This window comes from Hippoglossus stenolepis, chromosome 5 (genome assembly GCF_022539355.2).
Source record: "Hippoglossus stenolepis isolate QCI-W04-F060 chromosome 5, HSTE1.2, whole genome shotgun sequence".
Lineage (NCBI taxonomy): Eukaryota > Metazoa > Chordata > Actinopteri > Pleuronectiformes > Pleuronectidae > Hippoglossus > Hippoglossus stenolepis.
In genome coordinates this window covers 27,083,764-27,104,335 of record NC_061487.1, presented here as the reverse complement: position 1 = coordinate 27,104,335, position 20,572 = coordinate 27,083,764, and the positions used below count along the sequence as shown (strand labels likewise).

Here is a 20,572-nt window from a genome sequence, read left to right as displayed (position 1 = left end):
TATGACCTATACTGCAGCCAGCCACCAGGGGGCGAGCAGGGAGAGTTTATCTGGACGTGATAATAAATGAAATACTTCTCAGCTGCTGTAAAACAATCGATGGAGTGCCACTTTAAAAACATGTTCTAGTTTCCAGTATTTTTTTGTTAATACATTAGTTTGGCAGCAGAATGCACCTGATGTGCCCGAGCGTCTCTAGAACCAGATCATCTACTGAAGTGCATGAGGGGGAGTGGGAACAAATCAACGTTAAAAAAAAATGAGTACAGTGAGGAAGGAAGGTGTTATTCAGGGTAACAGAGAGTTCAGCATCAGGATTCACCCCAAAGCAAATCACCCACATCGACTGTGACGGAAAATGAACTCTGGGATTAAAAATAACATTTTTAGCCAGAACAGATTCAAACATTCACAGACGCTTCGCTCGGTCGAGACAAATCGTTATTGATTTATGACTTCACCTGAAGCGTTACGTTTTTATCCTGCAGCCGAGGCGCTCGCTCTCTGATGAATACGATCTAAACTCTCCGTTTGAGAAGAAATGTGTTGAAGCAAAACAGGTTATTTTTTTCTAAATGCATGTTTTCTAACCCGTGTTGCTTCAGCACGTGTGGTTCACGATGTGTGTGTTCCTGCTCTGCCGCCTTTCAGGGCAAAGCAGGAGCATCTGGACAGAAGAAACATGGACATGCACGTGAGGTTAGGAACCAGCAGACACTGAGTCCTGACACATGCACAAGTCTAGTCTGTGAGTTCACGTGAGGGGATTTCTGAAAAGAAAATCTGTCAGGATTAAAGATGGAAGTTGTACGTATACGATGGATCAGTGGTGAGAAGGAAAAAAGAGGGGAATAGTTTATTAGTGGAAAGAGGACAGGGACACGTCCAAACACAGCAACGCTTCATGCAAGGAGGAAAATGTTAGTGGTGCCAGTTTGGTGGTCGGACCAGCAGGTGGCACTCTTTCCTCTCACTCCCACCCCATCACACTACATGTAGAGGAAGTGCTGCAGCTCGTCCTCAGTGAGAAATGACGGGGGTGTGTGTGCTGTGAAATCTGCATGAAATAATCGACTCTACGCAGTTCCTCGATGTGTCGTTGCTCTAGTGGCTGATTGTTGTGTTGCGCCGACTCGTCCTCTTGTGTCAGGACGTGTTTTTGTCTCTGATCCGATGAGTCTGCGTCTGCAGGCTGTTTTTTTGCAAATGTAGATTTTGGCCTAGTTTTCAGTTGTTTTTAAAGCATCTCTCTGCTGAAGAGGAGACGCAGCGTGAAACTGAAGCCGTCGGCTCCACGATGTTCGACTGAGAGTCTGAAGCTTCGTGTGTTTGTTCCACAGTTTCATCTGATCTGTTACTTCTGGTTTCACATTGTAAATTAGGGACTAAAGAAGTTTGTCTAACATACGTACGTCCTGTCGTCTTCACCTACGTGGGCGGCCTCTACCTATACTTAACTATGATTGGTTGGTAGACGGGCGTGTGTCCAGGATGTGACTGCAGAGGGCGCTGTTGCTCATTAAAAGTTGCATAGTGTTGCTTTAAGTAAATTTGTCTTGACTACAATGCAAACGACTGTAAACAACCTTTCCATCGTTGTATCTGCTTTACGTCTGTGCAGGCGCTGGTTGTGTTCTAGTAGAAGCTCACACCAGCTGTTAGTGGATAAGTATTGTGTCTCCTGTGGAGCTCAGTGACTTTTCTCGTGTCTGAGGTTGAATTTAAACTTGTGTTGTCTGTGTGTGTTTGGCAGCCGGATGTTTCTGCTTGTTCCGGTGGATCTGGTAGTTACCGGGATGACCCCGCTGGTCCGACGGCGGGTCTGGCGGAGCCAGTGCCGTGCGATGACATGCCAACGGTGAGTGGGGCGGCTGGGGGGAGAGGGGTGGTTAAGGGGCGCGGGGCTGGCGGGGCAGGGGAGCCCCCCCGAGGCCTCATCCCCTTTATCCTGCTGTGTCTTGAAACAACAAGAACAACAAAGTGGTTATTGGGGTAAAAACCGGAACAAACATGTACTCAACAAAAACACATGTGATGTAGATTCTTTTTTCTGATGCTGTGTTTTCATGAAGGTCAAAGGAAAAACACTCAAATCAAGTCTGTTCCTGTAAAGTTTCTGTTCCAGCTTCATCACGAAGGTCAAACTGAAGATCTACGACTTCATCCTGGAGACAGAAGCTGTTTGTGGGCAGAGACGATTCATTTCCCACAAGAAAATCTAAATCCAGGAACCTGCTGCACGAGAAACACTGTAAATATAAACTTCAGAGAGGAAAAGTCTGAAATGTTCCAAAGTTCAGGAGCATTAAATTCTGACCAGACACCAGATTGTTCAGATTTTATTTCCTCAAGAACTAAACTATATTTTTACAACGTGATGGTCCATGACTCATTTATTTATTTAGCTGTACTTTAAACGTACAGAGTGTAAAGATTGGAACTGGTTGTTAAATATAAATTATTATGTTTACACACAATTTGAACAATTCAAAAGCAAGACTATGTATTTATTTCTATTTGCTGAGTGTCATGAAGCTTCTAAGCTGTTGTTTTTTTTAATTAAATCAGGACGTGTGTTTTTATATCCACATGAAGTGAACGCACGTTATTCCAACATCACTGAGCTGTGACCGTGGTTTAGAACCAGGAGGTCAACGCTCAGTGAACGTCTCTTGAAGGTCATCGAGAGGAGCCCTGAGAGAGGAGCGAGAGGCGGGAGATGAACCTGAACACGCGTCGGAGCTGAAGTCGTCTTCGGCAGAACAATGAAACCCAGCGACACGATGAGTCACGCCAACATGTCACAGGGTCGATGGGGGCAGCAGCTGACGGCCTGGATCGTTTACGAGCAGCGGATCGTAACGAGCCGACCGAAACGACCTTCTGCTCCACGAGCCGATCAATATGGAATTAGACATTTAAAGTGATGCAGCACAGGAAGCTTTTCAAAAACGAGAAGAGAAAACCTGATCTACCGTTTCTCCTGAGGGGCCTCATAACGATTCCTCCAGCAGAAACAAGAGGTTTTAAAAGAAGCAGTTCATAATGTTCCAGAGACCGGACCGGCCTACTTCGACGACTCGGTCTGCAGAGGCCACGACTTCGTAGAGTCCTTCTTCTTCCTGGTTTCACGTTCATTGTGTTTTGCCTTTTCACGCAGGCGCAGTAACAGTAAAAGCTGCAGAGTTTGGGGATGTGACTCGTAACTAGCCTTCAGACTGCCAACTTAAATGTTAGAAATTCACCCAGCGGCCGCTTGAGAGCATCTGACTGCTCCTGGATCTGTACCCTACTCAACCAATGACGGAGTCTGACTCTAAACTGAGTCTCAGGAATCAGGAATCAGCCTCTAATGGCTGTTTGGAAACTTTAAGGAGATAATGAGTCACTTTCAGACAGAAATCTCATAGGAAGACGCCATCGTTTCCATAATTCCTGCAACAACAGGCCCTCGAACATTGAAGAGCCCCTGATTCGGCTGAGACCTGTTGCTGAGGTAATGGATGAACTGCAGTAAGTAAGTGCTCTTTATATAACCACATATATAATTATATATCCTGCTCTCTATCTGCTGCTCTATTTCTCTTCCACCACTCACTCTCTCTCTCTCTCTCAGCTCAAGTGACTCTTCATCTTTTCATAGTGTTGTTGTCACTTTCCTGGTAAACAAGCTCCATCGTCTGATTATCATCCACATCTCAGCTAATGAGCACAGACGTGTCTCGCTCTTAATGCACCGAGGCTTTCAGAGAGTTTCCTCCTGCGCTCGCTCATCAGCAGGAGAGACAGGACGGAGCAGGTGAGACAGGACGGAGCAGGAGAGACAGGAAGAGGACAGGGAAGGAGGACAGGAGAGACAGGAGGTGGACTCACCATGTCTGAGTCCGCTCCTCTCTGCTCCGGCAGCAGGGGCTTCTCCTCCGTGAACTGCTGCTCCTTCATCCCCGCCATCCTGGTCAGCAACCTGCCGTCAGACACACACACACACACACACACACACACACACACACACACACACACACACACACACACACACACACACACACACACACACACACATCTTAAATTACACTATAATTTCATCGTGCCAATCTGCATTTTACAAGAATTAAGGTTATGTGTAAGAGAAACAAATCTTAGATCACGAGAAAAAAGTGTCAGTGTCAGAATAAAGTTGTAATTGAGAAGAAACTGATTGATTATACAAAGATAATGTGGCAATATAACGAGAATAATATATATTACTAATAATATTACAACAAAAAAGGATAGAGTCATAATCTAATGAAAATAAATTCATAATATTGTGAGAATAAAGTCGTAATATTGTGAGAATAGTTTTAATTCCAAAGTCCGACACAAAGTCCAGAAAACTTCCAACTTTAATGGACTTTAATGAAATGGACGAGACTCTTTTCATACGTACGAGCAGCAGAAATGATTCTTAATAGAGTTGTAAAGGCTCATTTATACTCAATGTAAAAATATGTTGACATATAAAGGGGTCTTTAAAAGACGCCCCCTGCTGGAGAATGTGATGACCCCACTTGATGTTAAGTGCATCAAATCATTTCAGGGTTTTTATAACTCCAGACTTATCCTCGGAGTCTTCCCATCATTTCTATCACTTAGCAACCAAAGTCATTGCTGAGGTCTCAGCTGCATTGTTCAGAGGTGGAGGTCGGGAAATGCTGACAGCAGCAGAGAATCTACGAAGATCAGACTCTTTTCATGCACGTAGGACATTACACAGCACGGTGAGGCAGCGGCAGCGGCAGCAGCAGCAGCGGCAGCGGCAGCAGCAGAGTCACCTCCAGGTGCATGATGTGCACACGTCGGCAACAAAACAATGAGCAGAGCAACGACAGCTTCAGGGCAGAAAATCTGTCATCAACACTTTATCTGTCAGAATCTCTCCTTTGTAATGACGTTATTTTTCCTCCTCTTTCTCAATCTCCTTCCCCTCCGTCGACCTCCTCCCTCGCTCCCTCGCTCCCTCGCTCCCTCCTGCTGTGGCCGTGTTATTAAATGGCTGAGTGTGACCTTTCTGAGGAGAACAGACCAAACAACATGCACCTCTCTTCCTCCTGCTGCCAGGAGGACTGCACCTCCTCCGTGTTAGTGGATGGGACATGGACCAAACTAAAAAGATGTTGTGTAACTTTAGGTCGTTACTGATTTTACAGATTATTTGTACAAGCACTACTTTAAAGTAGCCACTCGGCAGGTAAGAGAATAAAAGTCTTATTTCCCAGGAGGCTTTGTGTCTCTGCTGTGAAATCTCTGCTCGCCTAACTCTCTCCACTTCTTTTATTTTGACAGCTCTTTTTATAAATCCTCCTCCCAACACTCGTCTCTTCTCTCTTCCAGCGTCTCGTCCCCGTTCTCTTCCACCGCTGCTCTGTCGCTTCACTTCTTCCTCTCTCAGCGGGTTTTTCACACCATCCTCATCCTCCACCTCTGTCCTCATCCCTCTCTTTCTCACCGTCTCTGTTCACGCTGACGTGCTTATGTAAGGCAGCTGGTTGTGAAATCAATTACCAATGCATTATCCAGCTATATTTGGCCTCGTGACGCCAGAGCCGCCGGTGGAAAGATACCAGCGCTGTCCTCGTCTGACTTTATGCTTTATCAGTAGCTGTGGTGAGGTCTTTGTTCCTAAATAACAGATGTTGATATGTGTCTGTTCTTCTAATGGATTCAGTCTGTTGATCATTTGGTCTTTTCTACACTTTGAACGTCTCAACCCTGACTTTTCATCTTGTGATTAGATTTGGTGAAAGCATCAACGCTCCCCAGACGACGACTCTGTTGTCTCAGAAGTTTCTATTTCAAAAAACTCCTCTCAGGTGTCAGTAGAATTTGCTGTTGTCGTGAAAGTCATAAAATAATCATAAAATAATCCTGCTGATAAACAAACAGGGGTGAAACCTCCTCGTTGGAGGTTCGACCTATAATCATCTTCTTTAAAGTTCTAGTTCGGTTCATATTCCATCTGCTAACATGGAGGAGGCAGGGTTTATGACCGCTACTACAGCCAGCCACCAGGGGGCGATCGGGACACTTTGGCTTAACTCTTTGGAGCTGTCATGTCGTCCATCTTTATTAAAAGTCTTTGATCGAGTCCTCAGAACTAAACGACCTGTGAATGTGAATCGTCCCAGGAGCACGTGCACCAGACCCTTGTTGCCATGGTAACAGTTATAAAAACGCTATCGGTGGGGAAGATGGTCTCAGGCTGGTTCGTACTGCAGACAGCCTCCAGGGGGCGATGGAGACACATTGGTTTTATGGAGCTGTGGTGTCGTCCATCTTTTTACACAGTCACAGGTAAAACGTGTCATTTTCAGTTTGTAAGTTACGAACTCAGAGATTTTTGTTTGTCTATTGTTTGCTTATATGTAGATGTTGCCTTATTCTGCTACGTTTAGTTTCTAACGTCCACACATCGTGGATCCTTCCTGCTCGGCTGCCGTCGCCCATCAGCCACTGAGCTGCAGGCCCGAGGTCACGTGGTCATCACAGTCGCTCGCCGCCGCGGACGACACAACTTCAAAGCTTCTCTTTATCCCTCAACCAACTGTGGCCCGGCAGCTGAAGAGTCAGTGGGTGAGCAGTTATTTACAGGTCTGTTCTCTCCATCTCCTCTTTCACCAGAGATCCCCCCCCCCCTCCCCCTCTCTCCCCTCTTTACAAAATAAATAAACCAAGCGGTTGTTTGTCTCGTTCGGGGGAGAAACCCTCTTTTGCAGCAGTTTGTTGAGGAGAACAAAACGGACCTGTCCTCTTTTTAGTTCCGCTCCCTCCTTCGCTCCTTTTTTAAAATCTGCCTAGACAGCGTTGCTATGACAACCAGTCTCAGTCCCGTCGGGTCTGGCTCACCTTCTCATTCCCTGCTTTATAAATATATATATTTATATATATTTTCCCACCATCTTGTAAAACTCCAAATTAAACATCTTTTCTCTCGCGTTCTTTTCGTCTAGTTTGCACCGAGCGTCTTTCTGCTTTGTTCTTCACGCTGGGTTTGTTCCTGATGAGATGACGCAGCAGTGTGAAGATGGTTTTTTCTACATCATCATTATAGTAGGTGATGGAAGAAGAAGAGCTGCTGCTCTCCTGCTTTAAGTGACACGTCATGTGGTCTTTTGTCCTCCACTCACACCAACACGTTGCCAAATTACACATCTCCCAGTTGCACCCCAGTAACCTGTTCTCTTTCCCTCCTCCAGTTCATGTTGGGCTGTTTTGTTCTGTCTCTGATTATTACTATGTTTGTCTCTGCAGGACAAAACGAACGGTGTGATGTCTGAATCAAAAAGGACGAGACATCTCATTCAGCATCGTGCTCAGATGAGAACGTATCAGATAAAGAACGTCTTCTTTATCTGAGCGACTAATCGGACGAGTGCGAGGTCATCGTGACCGACAGGAGCCGGTGTTTCAGCTCTTTAAGAGGACGCCGGGACAGCGGGGCGGCTCCGAGAGAAACTTCCTGTCAGAGCAGAAATCAATTACAGAGCCACGTGGATGATCTAATGTGCGTCCACTGAATCGATACTTGGAAAGTGGGACGGCTCCGAGAGACGGACGCCGAGAGACGACAGGACGACCGAGGGTCAGAGACAGAAAGAGAGAGAACTGCGAACGAGAAACAAATAACAAAAGCACTGAAGCTGAAACACTGGATTTACTTCTTCTTCATTGTTTCTATAATTTTCCACTACTATCGAAAGAGTGTAAAATGTTATTACATTATGTGAAAAGGTCCCGTAACAATCTGTTCCAGTGTTCTCTGATTATCTGATATTTATATTTAGCTGCAGGTGAAAATTGTATGCAGTGAAATATCTTTACACCTTAAAGATTAAAATTTCTGATGACAACAATTTCTTTATATCAATATGAACATGTGATGTTATTCTAAATGTTTGTTTACATGTGTATACAGCCTGGTGAACTACTTATAAGTCACTAATTAATTAATTTAAATAAAATGAAAGAAAAGGTAATTTGACTGTTTTTATAGTTAAATCAAACATTATTTTACAAGTAACACCTGTACATATTAATTTAATAGAGTTTTGGTTGTACTTGTACTGTACATTATGATAAAAGATATTCTGTTCTATTCTATTCTGGACTACCGTGTCTCTTCTGTCTGTGTCAGGTCACCGTGAACCAAACACACAGCTGTTACATCGCTGACATGTCGAGACAAGGAAACCAGATTCTCTCCAAACAGACGAACGAGCAGAGAAAGAAGCAGCGTGAAAAAGAACCAGAGTCATCAGAGCTGGAAACATGAAGCTGAGGAGGAGGAGTTAGGACATGATGCTCGTAGACAAAGTTAATCCTCCTCATTCACGTCTGTGTCCAACAATCGAGCTGATGACTGAGAATCTGAAAACTCGTTCAGGAGGAGAATCTGTGAAGGAGCTTCACTGCTGCTGTGAGAACCAGACAAAGTTTATCTTGATGGTTCTCAGCAGAACATCACACATGTTTCTGCCTTTTTAGTTTCATGTCAAATCACAGCACAGATTAAAAATATATGGAATAATTACAGAAATCTCTGTGTGTCTGTTTGTGGCTCACACATTTAAAGATCTGTTCATCTTCTCGACTCCACACCTGAGTCACGAGTGTTGTTGAGGGACGAAGGAAGTGCAAGTTGTAATCTTTGTTTTATGTTCGTCTAAGAGCAGGAACCGCGGTGTAAATAATTTAGTTTACAGAAGATTTGAATATGAGTTCTGGAGCTTCGTGTTATGATATCCTGCAGAAAACATGGGTTTGATTCTGCTGTGGTGTGAAGCTCGACCTAGAATCTGCTGCCAGCTTTGAAGGAGGTGGGAGCGCAGATCAAAGTGTGTCTGGGTTTATGAATTCAACATTTAAGATGTGATATCGTCACATTCATTGAACAAATATAATCGAGTGACAAACGTTTGCGGGGGATTTTAATCACATGAGCTCATAGAACTGTAAATATACATTTAAAGAGAGAAAACTATACAGAAAGTATTCAGATTCCTTCACATGGTGTTTTTACTTTGTTTCACTTTAAGATATCGAGTGTAGATGATTTTATCGATTTAAAAACACAAAGTTGTGGATATGAAAACCTCCTGAAGCCTCAGAATAACCAAACCAAAGCACGTTGGTGTTTAATATTAAAGCCTTGAGACGGGTTTTGTTGGTTTAGCTGTTTTCACTCCTGTGTAAAGGTCGTGTTTGAGGTCGTCTGGAGAGGAGACGCATCAGAATCCAGTTTGACATCTTGTCCAGATCCATCTTGATCTTTTGAAACCAGATGTGACCATATTTGGAGGCGCGGGGGGGGGGTGGAGCCTCACTGAGAGCGCGAGGACACGGCACGCCGACCTACACCTGAGACCTGCACCCATTGGACGCTACTATCTGTCCGTACCAATGCACACGGTGCTTAACTTACAAATTAAAACAATGAATATCGTGCTCTATTGAAGAAGACCTGAAACCAGTGGTGTCGCCCTCTGCTGGTCATTTGTGAGAGTGCACGTGTCAGACATAACCTTCACTGATTCGTCCGGCTCCTGTCACATGACCACACAACATGGAGCATCCATGACAAGCGTTACTGACCCTGTTGTCTTTGCTAACAGCTTGTATCTGTAGCTCCTTCTGCAACAACCAAGTGCTTCCTGTTCACATGCACACGCCCAGTGCACGTGAGTGGTCACATGTTCTGCCTTTTCAGACGTGTAACTATGAACAAGGAATTAAAACTGATACGGAGCCAAAGCGCTCGTAAAGACAGAGTTTGAAAACACTGGTTTCAAAGTAGAACCTCAGTGGTTTCCCTGGTTTTTACTAAAACACCTGCTAACATGTGACATTAACCACTGATTCAAACGCCGCAGGTCGGGACTTGTGTTTATTTGGCACAAGCTGAATGGCGCAGTGGGATTCTCCGGCAGCCGAGCTGAAGAGAAGAAAATATTTGTAACCAAGCGTCCAGTGTGGTGGTCGTGTTTGTGTAGATCTCCCACAGAGCGGCAGGGCAGACGCCAGCGAAGGCAGACGGAGCGACAGTGTGTGGCGAGGAGGCCGAGGGGAGAGGGGAGTGTTCGCTGGACTCCTTCCTGCCCCGGCCGGGCAGCCAGATGTCGAGGGGCCAAGCCCAGTGGAGCTCACATGATGGGATGAATGGTTCACTGAAGAGAGACTCGGGGTTTTAATTCAGTGTCCAGTGAAAACAGGGTCATCACCCAGAATGCCTGTGTTTTACTTCTAAGCAGGACTGGAGGTGTAGAGAGTCACTGGATTGTTAGTTGTTGGAAACATTATTCTAGTAGATGTGGATTAGAAAGAGTTAAAAACGATTGGCTACAACCTTTAATAGAATAGAACAGAAAGTAGCCTAATACATTTTCTTATTTGGCTTATTTTATACATCGTATTAGAATGCACATGTATTTTTTGCAAACTTCTTATTTTATAACCTAAAAAACAAATTTTTCCCAGAGGATCAATCAAACATTTCTGATTCTGAGAACACAGAAGAGTATTAAGAATGAAGTTTGTGAATAAAGCTGAAATATGGAGAATTAAGTCGACTCCTCTTCATTAAATCGAGTCAGAGGAGCGACTCAGTGTCGGTTTGACCGTTGATATCTTTGTATTTGTTAACATGAATTTAGACATATTTTCTTAAACGTTCGACTTTAATCTGGAAATTTCAAATTTGCTTTCAACATTTCAGCTTTTATTCTTGATATGCAAAAAGTTTAGTTTAGATTTAGTTTGACTTTATTCTTAATTTATTTTCGAGAAATGCATTTTATTATTCCTTTTTTCATGTCTGGCCCAATGCTCATCAGTAGAATAGAACCATGTGACCAAACTGAATGAAGGCGACTGCATCATCGTTCGTCCGCACAACATCCCAGACCCAGAGTTTTCAAACTAAAAGCGTTTCCAAACTTCTCTGTTTTAGTTGCCTGAGAACGTTGTAGTGTGGCTGGAGCCCGACTCTTGTGAGGGTTGGTCTGACCTGCTGCATGGAAACTAGATCATTTATATTGTCTTTGCAAAATGGAGAAAAAACTAGCAAGTCGTGCAGAATCATAATGATAATGGAGGCGAACAATCAGAGTAAATGGAGACATAACAGCATAAATAAATGCAACAAAGGTGCAGTGAATGAATGAATGAAACAACAATGATTCTAAAACAAGGTTTTTGGGGTTTGGATGAATTTACCCAGATTACATTTATGATTTATTGTTTTGTTTTATTTTTCATGTTCATATTCATGTTTCCTGAAACGTTTCAGCAGGTTTTGCATTGTATCCCGTTCCAGTAGCTGCTGCTCAGTTTCCTGTGGCTGCTCTTATCGCTCAGGACGTGGAGCTGAGCGGAATTTGAGGAGGTGATATGGAAATTCACCACACGTGTTATTTTTAGCTCCATGGATCATGAAGGCAGGCGTCTATTTTTGTTCCGTACAAATGAGCCAATAATTAAAGCACATTGTCTCTGTTTCAGTACGAATCTCCGTCCGGCAACGTTTTCAATCTCAGCTGCTGAGCCGAGCGAGAAGTGGATTCTGTGTTTCTGTCTTCAATCAGCTGCCAGGCTGTCATCTCTACACACACACACGATGAGAGTGTGACAGGAAGGTAGAAGGTGTCCTGAGAAAGCGCAGAGGGAGTTAAGACGAGGAGCTTGTCGGACAGATCTGCTCGGGGAGCTTGTTCCAGTGGGCGCCGTCACCCTGAGGCAAAACCTCGGCTGAGGACCTCAGGTCACGATCAGAAGATCTGATGAACCTGGGATCACGTCCAGAAGAAGCCTCAAAAGTCAATCAAATCTCAACGTCAGTTCTAAAATTTACCAGAAGGCAAAAAAGAGAAGAGACGATGGTGAAGTTTTAAACTTAACGAGGACTCTTCCCAAATCTTTACCGAACAGCTTAATGTTTTCAAGCTGAAGTTCCCTTTGAGTCTAAATAACGTCCAATGTGATGGCAGACATGACGCTTATTAGTCGAAGGCTAATTAGAGAAGCTCATCTGTAGGATTATACAACCATAAACAAAAAAGCATTATACTTCAGCAGGTATCTCAGATGATGATCGTGAGCTGGTGGATAAAGAGCTGCAGGTTTTTCCTCCTCTGCATCTGATAAGTGTCGTAGTTTCCTGAACATGCACATGTGATGAGATGGAGATGGCTCAGCCTGATTTCTTGTTGTGGTGGAAATGATTCTTCACTCGGCTACAAAGAGCGTCAGCGACAGGTTCACATTTAATCTGAAGAGCGAGCAGCAGCACCGGCTCTGGAGCAGTTTGTTTGGTTTTCTGAGGGAACTATCAGTTTGAGGCTCTGGCTCCACTTCCAGTTTAATTCCCAGTATCTCTTCCAGTATCTGTTGTGGTTTTAAAATGATTATTTGGTCACATGACAGATGGACGACTCCTTTCCCGAGCATATTTAACAGTCATTAAATATGATGGATTGTCATTGCAGTTGTGGGGGTTAGCCCGCTGCTGCAGGATGAGCATGTGAAACACTGGACGGACTGGATTGACAGAATGGAACGGATGGACGGGAAAATGCCATAGATACATCCACACAGGAGAGACCTGGCGTGGCACGGTATGGGGGCGGTTGTGTGGTACGGTGGCTTCACGATCCTACGTACATGGTCTGCAGGAGGCTCTGTGGAACCGTGCAGCCAGCAGCCTTGGGAGGGAAGTTCCAAAACAATCCAGGCCCCATCTAGCAGCAGGTATAAAAATACAAGAGACAAGATCCACTGTACTGGTGCATTGCAGATGCAAAGGCAGAAAGAACATTCACAGAATCACAGCAGGAGACTTCATGCAATAAAGGAGCACAGGAGGTTACATAAGGCAGGAGACACAGATTAATAAGATCCTGCTGTGGAAATTAATAATCATATCTTATTGTCGACATAAAAGAAAAGTGTCTCGTCCCTGCAGGACCTAGAAAAGTCAGGATGAGGTCATCAAAGCTGCAGAACTTTTTATCAGCCACTAACAGCGACTCGAACACCACAGACTGTGACTTACATCAAATAAAACTCGTTTCCCAACAGACACGAGGAACTTTACTAAACCGAGCACAGATCCAACAGAAAGGTCCGGCAAAGAGAACGTGCATCAGCATGCAGGACATGTAACGACGACAACAACACTGCTCTTCGCTCGCGGTGCCAACCTCCATTCTGTAGCTGCTGAGATGCCAGGGGGGAAGGGGGTGAGGGGGGCTGAGGGGGCTGAGGGGGATTAGGGGGGGTGAGGGAGATTTGTGGGACGCCAGAGGAGAACGAGGAGTCGTTCCAGAGCAGAGAGCGAGAAACACAGCGAGTCTGTGTGAACCAGAAAACCTGACGATGATAATAATAATGAACTTTATTCATATAAAAGCTTGATGATCTCTGATAATCACCGAGTTGTTGAAGTGAAACATCAGGATCATTTTCCTGTTGAGGACACTCACGATACTTCTGCCGTCTGTACGATTAAGAATGTACGATCAATTCATTGGTCCTAGAAGCTTCAGGTGTTTTATTAATCCGCTCAGTGAAACATGGATCCTACGTCTGCATATCGTTTGATGTGTTGATTTACGTGAATATGAACCATGCGCCTGGTTCCTTTACGCATTTCCTCTCGTGTGACACGGAGGAGGAGACAGAGTCAGAGGTGGGATTTAAACCTTCTCACCAAAGTGAACATAGCGGAGTCATCAGAAACATGAACTACATAAAATTACTTATTTTGACGTTTAAGCTTGGTCCATGTCCCATCTGCTAACATGGAGGAGGCGTATACTGCAGCCAGCCACCAGGGGGCATTTGAGCGGTCATGTCGTCCATCTTTATTCACAGTCTATGGTGCAAAGATTGTGCAACAATGTGTTTTATAAAAGTCTAAACTAATTTGTTTACGTAACATTATTGCTGTTGTCGTTATTGTACGATAAGTTTGCCCAAAAATACGATAATTTGATCCCTCTGGTACGACACTAACATTTCCCGTCTGGCTGCTCCTCTTCTCGCCTCTACACGAGTTAAACTGATATTCTAATTGAATTGTAAATAACAGTGAAGCTTGTTTAAGCTTAATGAGCCTTAATGAATCACGTCATAATTAAACATCTTCGTTAGCTCACATCCGTTCAAAGAACTCGGTGCCGCAGTTACTCCTGTAACCTCGGCACAGTCCACAGGTTACAGCAGTACGATGAGTATTTAGGATTCATTTGATTTCACTTCGTGCTTTTCTCAGCGGCTCGTGTGACTCGTGCAGAAGAAAACAAGCCGGAGTGTATTTGCTCTTTGTGAATCTATTTATAAACCTCGTGCTGAGAATGTGAGCCGCTCCCAAAGGAAAGACTGGCTCGGCTTCAGTGGCTGTTTCATGCCCGCGACGAGGGAATGAAGAATATGAAAGCCAATAAATTGAATAGCTTTAAAACACAATGTGGAAAACGAATTGATACGATAAGAGCAGAGGAGCCTATAGATTATACATTATATAACAGGGAGATACAAAATGGGATCTGCATCGACTGGGTTGTTATTGCAAAGTTGTTTTTAAATGAGACACAAAAATCTGTTCGATGCTCATATTTCTACTGACGTTCTCGTTCTAGTTGAAGAGTTGAAGCTGCTGAACTCACGATTTAAATAAACGACAACATTTTATACAGTTTATAGAAGATTTCACACAACATCACACAACCAACTTGACTTTAGAGCAAAGAAAATATCTAACGCTCTGTCAACACCAGTGAAAACCTGTCGGGTCACACTAACGTTATCACATGTTGTTTCTGTGGCTTCACAGAAAATACCTGAATATTCAGATAACGTTAAATTAAAGAAGTAATTAATAATCTTAAAATGTTAAACCAAAGGGATTAAACCCAAACCCATGACTATGGATACGACTCCAGATACTACAACAGAGTATTAGGGTCATTTGAAAAAAATATTTATTGTTCAGATTTCCATTAAATCATAATACGGTTACTTAATAATCGCAAAATTACAACTTTTAAATTCGTAAAATGTCTCCATATCGCAGAATGTTCTTCCTTTGAGTCGCCCTCACGCTCCTTCACAAGGAGTTTAACATCTTTAATCGCCCTATTGGGTCTTTTTCTAAATCTAGAATCCAAACATCATCATTTCCTCTGCTGCTCCCTCGTACATTTCAGACTTTCAGGTGTGATCAGCAGAATTCAGAAGTCTGAGGCACCACTAACACAAGCCTGCACCAATTCAATCCACCTTTATGACTTCCACCCACTGAGGAGTCATCGTTCACTCACCTCCGTCTGCTGCGAACCACACACTCCGCTCTGCCGTCACACCACTTTACACTCAGATCGGTGGTGCTGACCGACTTCAACACATCAAACCAAACTTTATTAATACAATACAAGATAAATACGCTGCCTTGCAGGCGGGGAGGTGGTGTAGTCGCCTTCCTGTGTGTCAGCAGGATTACACAAAAACCACACAACTGATTCTATTGAAACGTGGGATTTGGGCCGAGGAAGAAACTCGTTAACATTTGGAGCAGATTCAATTAAGGGGCTGGATCCAGGAATCTCTTTTCTCTTTCTTTAACACTGCGAGAGATGAAGCGTTTTTTCCAAATTTTTGGGGAATTTTTCAAGAAATATGCAGATAGTTGATGTCAGGGGCGGATGCAGGGGCAGGACCAGGGGGGCCCAGGCCCCAGCTGCAATCTGATTGGCTCCTATTTCTGAAAAATAAATGAGTCACTTACTAACAATAAATATGATAATTTGTTAGGCTGTTTCTCATTTTCTGAGCTTTTTTGAAGTACACAATGTACAATTCTGTAACACTGTGTTAACATTGTATTTGTATATTGTATTGTATATGTTATATTGTATTATTTACTAAGTGCGTGTTTCACTATTCCCTCTGATACGGTAAATGTCCTCATAGTAGGACAAATACAGGATTATCTTATTTTATTATATCTTATCTTAAACTCTTTTTCTCAAAACATTTTCACTGATCTGTGGCTTTACACAAATCTAAGAGCTACAGTGAACATTAGAGAATTAAATAAATCTGCACCAGAATCAGGACTCGTTCATGGAATGTAATACATAATCTGCCCCTTTATGGTCCCTGAATTATCCTGGATCGGCCACTGAGTCGTATGAAGAGAGATAATATCTGTGAACACGTGAAATTATTAAACATTTCTGTGTCCACTGTTTATGCATCTGATCTAAATACATGGTGATGAAGGGGACATCAGCCTGGACGTGGTTATGTGCTGAGTGACCTAGTTTTTTTGGGGGTTTATAATTTTAACCTGTCGACATAGAGGGTGGGGATGGGAGGTGTGTGTGTGTGTGTGTGTGTGTGTGTGTGTGTGTGTGTGTGTGTGTGTGTGTGTGTGTGTGTGTGTGTGTGTGTGTTGGTGGAGGGTGGGGTGCTAAGTAAAGTACACAAAGAGTACAACAGCCTCAGCAGCAGAATTCAGACACGGTGCCAAAACAATCCTCAGTTTAACATCCTCCTCCACCTCCTGTTCTCCTCCAACACAAAACAGCTCCGGCTCGTGAAAAGCGTCTCTCTCTCTCTCTCCACAACAGATAAAGTTTAAAATATTAAGGTCGAGACAGTTTTAGCTTCGATTCGTGTCCCAAAAAACCCTGAAGGACAGTTTCATACACATTCTCAGACAGAAGGAGCTCAAAGAAATGAGATGGACGAAGCTTTACTGTACCTGTGGAGTGGTTGAGCTTCTCCGGTCACTTCAGGCTGGTTCGATGTGTCCCTGTGTGCGTCCCTCAGGATAATAAGGTTTGGACGAGGGTACAAAGCTCAGTTTGTGTGTCCGTCTGCGGGTGCACCAGACAAAATGAGAGAGAGAGGCACAGACTTCATCTCTCTCTCCCCCTCCATCTCTCCCTCCCCTTCCTGATGATAAACAGAGAGCACGTGGCCTCACCAGTGATGCAGCACAGCGAGGAAGAGGGGGGGAGACAAGGGGTGACGAACGGAGGAGGAGGAGGAGGAGAGGAAGAAATGTGGAGAGAAGACAGGAGAGGAGGCAGCGAGACGAAAGAGGAGAAGAAAGCTTTGGAGATGAGTCTGGTGGAGAGACGGATGTGTGTGTGTGTGTGTGTGTGTGTGTGTGTGTGTGTGTGTGTGTGTGTGTGTGTGTGTGTGTTTTAAAAGCAGGACACTGCAGCTCTGTGTTGTCGCCCACCAGCTTCAGAATTACTCATGCTTTTTAAAAACCCACTGTGGCAACACGGCAAACAAATATGAAAGAAAATCTTCTCCTCTGAACATCAGAGCCAGAACACACACACACACACACACACACACACACACACACACACACACACACACACACACACACACACACACACACACACACACACACACACACACACACACACACACACACACACACACTGTTTCTGTGGATTAAGATGCTGTCAGGACGGATTTGTCCAGTTTCGAAATGTCTGAATCATCCCTGTATCTCTTGTAAATCACTGATTTCAGGAATCCATGACAAACCTCAGAACTCGGTGTTAATTACAGAAGCAGAGATTTGTGCAGCTCTATAAACGTGTCCACTTGTTCGCCAGGAGAACAGATCTTGTTTTTCACATTAGCTCCCTGAGCCAGATGTTTGGTTGACAGTGTGAATGTGGGTGTGGTTTATTCCCCAGATGTGTTGTGTGCTCGTCATCTCGTCAGGTGCTGATGCTGGTTCCAGTTCAGTTAGAGGCAGTAATGAATGATTTCAACCAGTAAACCCTTTAAAAGAAGAATGTTACATTCCAGAAGTTCAGGCAGAGAATTTCTAATATCAACAAAACTTCCATGTTGTGTAGGGGGCGCTCACGAGTTAGTCCAGAATGAATGGGGCCTCATTTACCACAGAACTTAACGTTAATGATATCAGATTTGCACCTATGGACAAAATCTCTCTTCCTGTAAGAAAATGCAGGGACATTAATTTTTAATTCTTATATATAATCATTACAATATCAATCCTATATTATACGCTGCACAACTATATATCAATAAGTGGACAGGATCTGAGTAGGGTCATTTTCTGACAACTGCTTTGTGTGCTTTTTATAAAAGGACTTTTAAAGCAATTACATTTTGCATGTAAATGTTTTTCAAAGCATCTTTTCTAACGTCTGGATCAGAATCCTTTACTTCCCTTTCATGTCTTTTCTCTCATGGACAGTTCGACCTACTTATCCCACGACAGTCTGACCGACAGCAGCTTCCCACTGACGGAGCTTTGCCAGAGCTGCTGTACAACTTGTCTTAATCAAGTCTAATCTATTTACAAAACGATAGATGTTGCGGAAACGACACCGGACATGTTTCCAGGGGAACCAGAGAAGTCGATGGAACCTCAATTTGCATGTGTCAAACTGATGAGGTTGTTTTTTTAATTTGCAGTGCGTTGAACTCTCTCGGCCACCGTGCAACAAAAGATAAATTCCAAAACCTGAAATTAGTTATTTACCCTTGTGCGTAGCATCAATAGAACTGAGTTCACTTCTCCCCTTGTGGTCCAGACTCAGGGTCAGACGACAGCCTCCACTGACCCAGTGATCCGCCCTCGAGTGAGGCCAGAGACTGTCGCTGTTCTGCAGCTCCACAGCCACGGGCTCAATCTCTGCAATCTCAGGTCACGTCCATCAACAGTCACGTATCCTCCAAAATCACCTGGGGCAAGAAAAAGCTAAACAACACCCAACTAGTTCCCCGCAAACACCAGACGACAATGTCAGCTGAAAGCATGAATTAAAGAATAAGGGGGTATTTTTAGAGAAAAGGCTTCGCACTGTGAAAGATGAGTGTTGAAACGTGACAAGTCTGAAGGAAGCGAGAGATGAGATCCCTCCAAAAACACTCTGACGGCCAGAGGCAGCTTCTTCGTGACGTGTTTGTGTCGTGTGGAATCTTCTGAGATGAGTTGACATGTCACAAAGCTTGAAGATCAAACTCTTAAAGGACCAGGCTGCAGGTTTCAGGGAGGAGGTAAATTCTCTTATTAGATCTGGACCTTCTGTCATCGGCTCCTTTAACCACACGACCAACATGAGCAGCTTCTCCTCTTCAGTCATCACCAGTTACTAAACGTGACGGTTATATAACGTGAATGAACACAACATGAAGACACCAGCACTGTGATTATTCCTAAAGAGAAGGTCAACGTCTGTGTGTATTGAGTTAAAACATCAACACTATTGTTGTTAAAGCAACTTTTTTACATTTATATATTTTTAAAGAGGGCGCTGTTGCCCGGTAAAGTTACATCGTGTTGCTTTAAAGGAACGTGAAATTCTCAATGGTCACTTTTGCTCAAGTAAACACAAATCTTTACTGTGTCAGTAGCTGGATTTATTAAAAGTGTATGTTATCTCCAAAAAGCACTTTTACTTTCAAGAAGATATTTAAGACAAACAATTCACAACCTGTCACTTTATATGTTGTTGTGTAAAAATCTCTCTAATCCTCGACACCATCACCAAAAAGGAATAGTTTACATTGTTTTCCTGGTACTTACGTCAAAGCACTGATTGCTTCAAAATGTCACATTCAAATCCACCTGTGGAACAGAACATGAATCGCATCCTAATGAACTCGTGTTAAACTGAATTGTTTAACCTTTGCTGAAACCTCGGTGTTCCACTCGAGCTCACCCGGGGCACCACAGGGGGGCTTCCAGCAACTCATGTCAACTGTTCCCAGCAAAGCTCCATTTAAAATGTTGATTTCAATAACGAGAAGTGGTTCAGGTGAAATGTCACCTGAACCACTTCTCGTTATTGAAATCTGAATGTTGTGGAGTAGAAATTAAAGATACTTACCGAAAAGTAAAAGTGAAAAGTGCCTGAAACTAGATCTACTTGCAAATAAATAAATAAATATACATGAAAAAGACCACTTAATGACAGTATCAAAGTAAAGTACCTTGTTACATCCCACCTCTACCTCTAGACCTGAAATACTCAATAATACTTAGAAATACTAAGGTTTATAAATAACAAGAATATAAACATTTGTAATATTGAGTTTTTAGGGATTTAATCAATGGCAGGAACTTTGATTTCTATAAATGGCAAATCATGTGTTTCTTTCCCATTATAGATATCTCCTCCTATCTAAACCCTGCCCCCCCCTGCCCCATGTAGACCCCTGTGATCATGCCCCAGAAGAGAGAGGGAAACGAGGAGCAGGAAAAGGACATAGTGTCGTGAAAGAAGAGCAGAATAAGGAAGAGAAAGAAAGAACAAGCAGAGAGGACTGCAGCAGCCACGTCTCAGCGCTGAGGTGTGAGGATTATCTGTATCTGAAGCAACGCCCCCGCTATGCTCACCAAATGAGTATTATCTCCCCCCCCCAGCCCTCCCTCTGCGTTGGCACAAGAGTAACAGCTCATACAAAGCCATGTTGTCGAGGCCGGGAAGAGGGGGTCCAGTGAGCATTATGTGAAGCAGGTGGCAGCAGCCGGGAG

General features: G+C 43.7%; 1 protein-coding gene and 1 long non-coding RNA gene across 8 annotated transcripts in view; one reads left to right on the top strand and one right to left on the bottom strand.

The window, feature by feature from the left end:
- The window catches only part of ndrg4 (NDRG family member 4), a 32,803-nt gene extending 15,759 nt beyond the window's left edge, over positions 1-17,044 (bottom strand). The window contains exons 1-4 of one of the 7 annotated variants that reach the window (XM_047339912.1): positions 16,796-17,044; positions 12,691-12,767; positions 3,874-3,964; positions 1,793-1,957 (exon numbers count right to left, since the gene is read on the bottom strand). In XM_047339912.1, the coding sequence (XP_047195868.1) occupies positions 1,793-1,957; positions 3,874-3,964; positions 12,691-12,767 (333 nt within the window). In that variant the 5' untranslated portion in view covers positions 16,796-17,044. Of the gene's footprint in view, positions 1-1,792; positions 1,958-3,873; positions 3,965-12,690; positions 12,768-15,350; positions 15,491-16,795 lie in introns of those variants that run through there. The other 6 variants (XM_047339911.1, XM_035156876.2, XM_047339914.1 and 3 more) reach the window with 6 other exon arrangements.
- LOC118109605 lies at positions 4,067-8,493 on the top strand. Its single transcript, XR_004696834.2, has 3 exons — positions 4,067-6,330; positions 6,432-6,609; positions 7,288-8,493. It is a non-coding gene; the product is annotated as an uncharacterized LOC118109605 (long non-coding RNA).
- Positions 17,045-20,572: the final 3,528 nt, after the last annotated feature.